The 2,765-nt window shown below is 63.6% G+C and overlaps 1 protein-coding gene across 1 annotated transcript; it reads left to right on the top strand.

Moving 5' to 3' along the window:
- Positions 1 to 856: 856 nt before the first annotated feature.
- Positions 857 to 1,935, top strand: MESP1 (mesoderm posterior bHLH transcription factor 1). The gene is made up of 2 exons (XM_047086591.1): positions 857 to 1,561; positions 1,861 to 1,935. The coding sequence occupies exons 1-2, from the start codon at positions 857 to 859 to the stop codon at positions 1,933 to 1,935; spliced, it is 780 nt and encodes a 259-aa protein (XP_046942547.1).
- Positions 1,936 to 2,765: the final 830 nt, after the last annotated feature.

Here is a 2,765-nt window from a genome sequence, read left to right as displayed (position 1 = left end):
TGGCTGAGAAGTTTTATTACGGAGGGGTATGAATTTTGTTATGTGCATTTTTCCATGTCGTGTCCACTCACATTTCGATGGCAAAACCTGATATACCTGCCCCCAAATGGTAGGACGCCAACTGGTGGCCAGTGGTGGCAGCTTGCCAAGCCCTTGATCCTGCCAGGGAGAAGGTGCCCTAGAGGGCCTGAGGCTTCCCCTCCCTCAGCTCACACGGTCCAGCAACGTGGCCATACTTGGCCAGCTTGTTGCATTTGCCTGGGATAGTTTCCTCATAGTGCTCCCTCCGTCCCCCCACCCCCGATCACCACCACCAGGTAAGGCCACGTCCAGGACCGGTCTGCCTCAGAGGAGAAATGGATTACTGCTCCTTTCACCTCTAGCAGGGATCAGGGCCCCACTCCGGGTCCCCATCCTATTCATTCTGCAGACCTGGCTGCAGTATGCCTCAAGGCTCCCGTTATACAAACTGGGAACGAATTTGCAAGAAAGCGTAAGAATCTGCATAAGGTCCCAACAGGTGAAGGCAGCCCCAAGCCCAGGTACTGTACTTCCAGTTCCCCGGACCGCGCTTCCTCTGACCTGCTGGGCTGGCCCAACACGCCAGGCAGCGCGGGCAAGAGGCCCCAGTGGCTGGCTCCGGTGCCCATGCGAGGGCCCAGGTGGGGCCGACCTGGGGCGGCCAAGGGGCCCGCACCTTCAGCACCCCCCGTTGGTTCAAAGGGTATGGCCCCGCCCCCTCCAGGCCCCGAGCCCGCTTTGAAGTGCTGATGCGGCCTGGAAAGGGCCACTTCACACCTCGGGCTCGGGATAAAGCGGTCGCCGGGCGCCGGTCCGCAGATGCGCCGCCGCCGCCATGGCCCAGTCCCTGTGCCCGCCGCTCTCCGAGTCCTGGCTCCTCTTCCCGGGTTGGGGCCCGCCTCGGCCTCCGCCGCCCTCCGACAGGGACTGCGGCTGCTCCCCCGCCTCGTCCCCGGACTCCTGGGGCAGCGTCCCGGCCGGCAGCCCCGAGCTGAGCCCCGGACGGCCCGGCACCCACGCGGCCGCCGGAGCCCGGGGCGCAGGGAGGCGCGGCGCGCGCAGCAGCCGCCTGGGCTCCGGGCAGCGGCAGAGCGCCAGCGAGCGCGAGAAGCTGCGCATGCGCACGCTCGCCCGCGCCCTGCACGAGCTGCGCCGCTTTCTGCCGCCGTCCGTGGCGCCCGCCGGCCAGAGCCTCACCAAGATCGAGACGCTGCGCCTGGCCATCCGCTACATCGGCCACCTGTCGGCGGTGCTGGGCCTCAGCGAGGAGAGCCTGCAGCGCCGGCGCCGGCGGCGCAGCGACGCGGCGGTGCCTCGGGGCTGCCCGCTCTGCCCCGACGGCGGCCCCGCGCAGACGCAGGTGCGGGTGGAGGCGCGCGCCCAGCTTCTGGGCTCAGCCGCCAGCCCCTCCGCGTCCTGGGGGTCCCCGCCGGCCTGTCTCGGAGAACTAGCGGCGCCGCAGCCGCGCGACCCGCCGGTGCTTTATGACGAGGCGGCGTGTTCGGAATCGCAGGCAATGGAGCCGAGCCCCTCGTCTCCGGTTAGTACTTCCTTCCCCGCGCGGGACTCTCTCCCCCCACCCACGGGGCCATCGTGGGTGCTGCTACCTGTCGTCCGCGTCCGCCGCTCACAGGCCTCCTGCGGCATCCCCGCCGGCAGCCTGGCCTTGTTTGCTTGCTGTCCCGAGCAGCGTAGCTAGTGTGCCTGGGGCGCTCAAGCGGCGAGGGGAGGGAGAGGACACGCAGGGGACAGGCTCTTGTGCCCGAGGGGAACCTACGAGCGCGGACACCCACGCGTGGCGGCCAGCGCTGAAGGTAACTCTATACCCTCTCCCCCCAGCTCTTTCCCGGCGACGTGCTGTCCCTGCTGGAGACCTGGATGCCCCTCTCGCCCCTGGAGTGGCCACCGGCCTGAGTCGAAGTGACGACGTACAATTGGCGCCCTGTGAGCATCGAGGCCCTTTTGGCTTTCAGCACCTTCAGAACGGTCCCTCTCCAGACTCCCTTTCCTAGGAGAGGGCACCTGCGATACTGGCATGGGCATTCCTGAGAGCGAGAGCCCGTCCCCACCCAAGACAACTCTCCCCAGCCCCTCCGGCAATGGAGGAACCCATAGGTTGACCCTTGGAGGCAGGCAGGGGGCGCCTGCCTACTATGTATTTATTTATTTGTGAATAAACTGTGCTGGTGTCAGTTGACCGTTTCTTCTTCCTTCGCATGGACACAAAGCTCCCTCCCCTTCTCCAAAGAAGAACCTAGGAGAATTAAGAGAGTTTCTGGCAGTCTTCAGCCCTCAAAGCACAAAGGCCCAGACCCTTTCCCCTTTGCCCTGGCTTAGCCTGTCCTATTCCAGGAAGGCCAGCCTGGAGGGGGAAGATGCTGTATGTGAGAAAGTGGTAGCCGTGGAGCCTGTCCCCCTTTTCCTTGAACCTGGTGGGAGGTGCATTAAAAGCAAAGTATCTGTGTAGAAAATACGTTTTCTTAGTACTTACTGTGCATCATCAGGTCCTGTACACATTTTATGCCCAAATAACGATTTTACTGAGGGTCAGCACTCAGGGTCGGTATGAATTCAGAATCCCAAGTTCTCCTCCCTGGTCAGGTTTTGCCAGCTCTGGGGTCTGAGAGGACACCAGCTCCAAGGACTCATTCCATGCATCCCAAGTCCTTATTCCCCTTGTGCTGGAGCTTTGTGGCCTGGACCTTGGGATTTTCTTATCTCCCTTCACTCTGCTTTCTCTTCCA

The sequence above is a fragment of the Lynx rufus genome, unplaced genomic scaffold, assembly GCF_022079265.1.
Source record: "Lynx rufus isolate CCGP_SWC_20201006 ecotype Redwood Valley unplaced genomic scaffold, mLynRuf1.p SCAF_21, whole genome shotgun sequence".
In the NCBI taxonomy this organism is placed as follows: Eukaryota; Metazoa; Chordata; class Mammalia; order Carnivora; family Felidae; genus Lynx; species Lynx rufus.
This window is presented reverse-complemented; position numbering and strand designations above follow the sequence as displayed.

Bases quoted from the DNA above. Each gene is read 5' to 3' on its own strand.
- MESP1 (XM_047086591.1), top strand. From the start codon at position 857: ATGGCCCAGTCCCTGTGCCCGCCGCTCTCCGAGTCCTGGCTCCTCTTC. The intron at 1,562-1,860 runs GTTAGTACTTCC...CTCTCCCCCCAG, and splicing joins AGCCGAGCCCCTCGTCTCCG to CTCTTTCCCGGCGACGTGCT.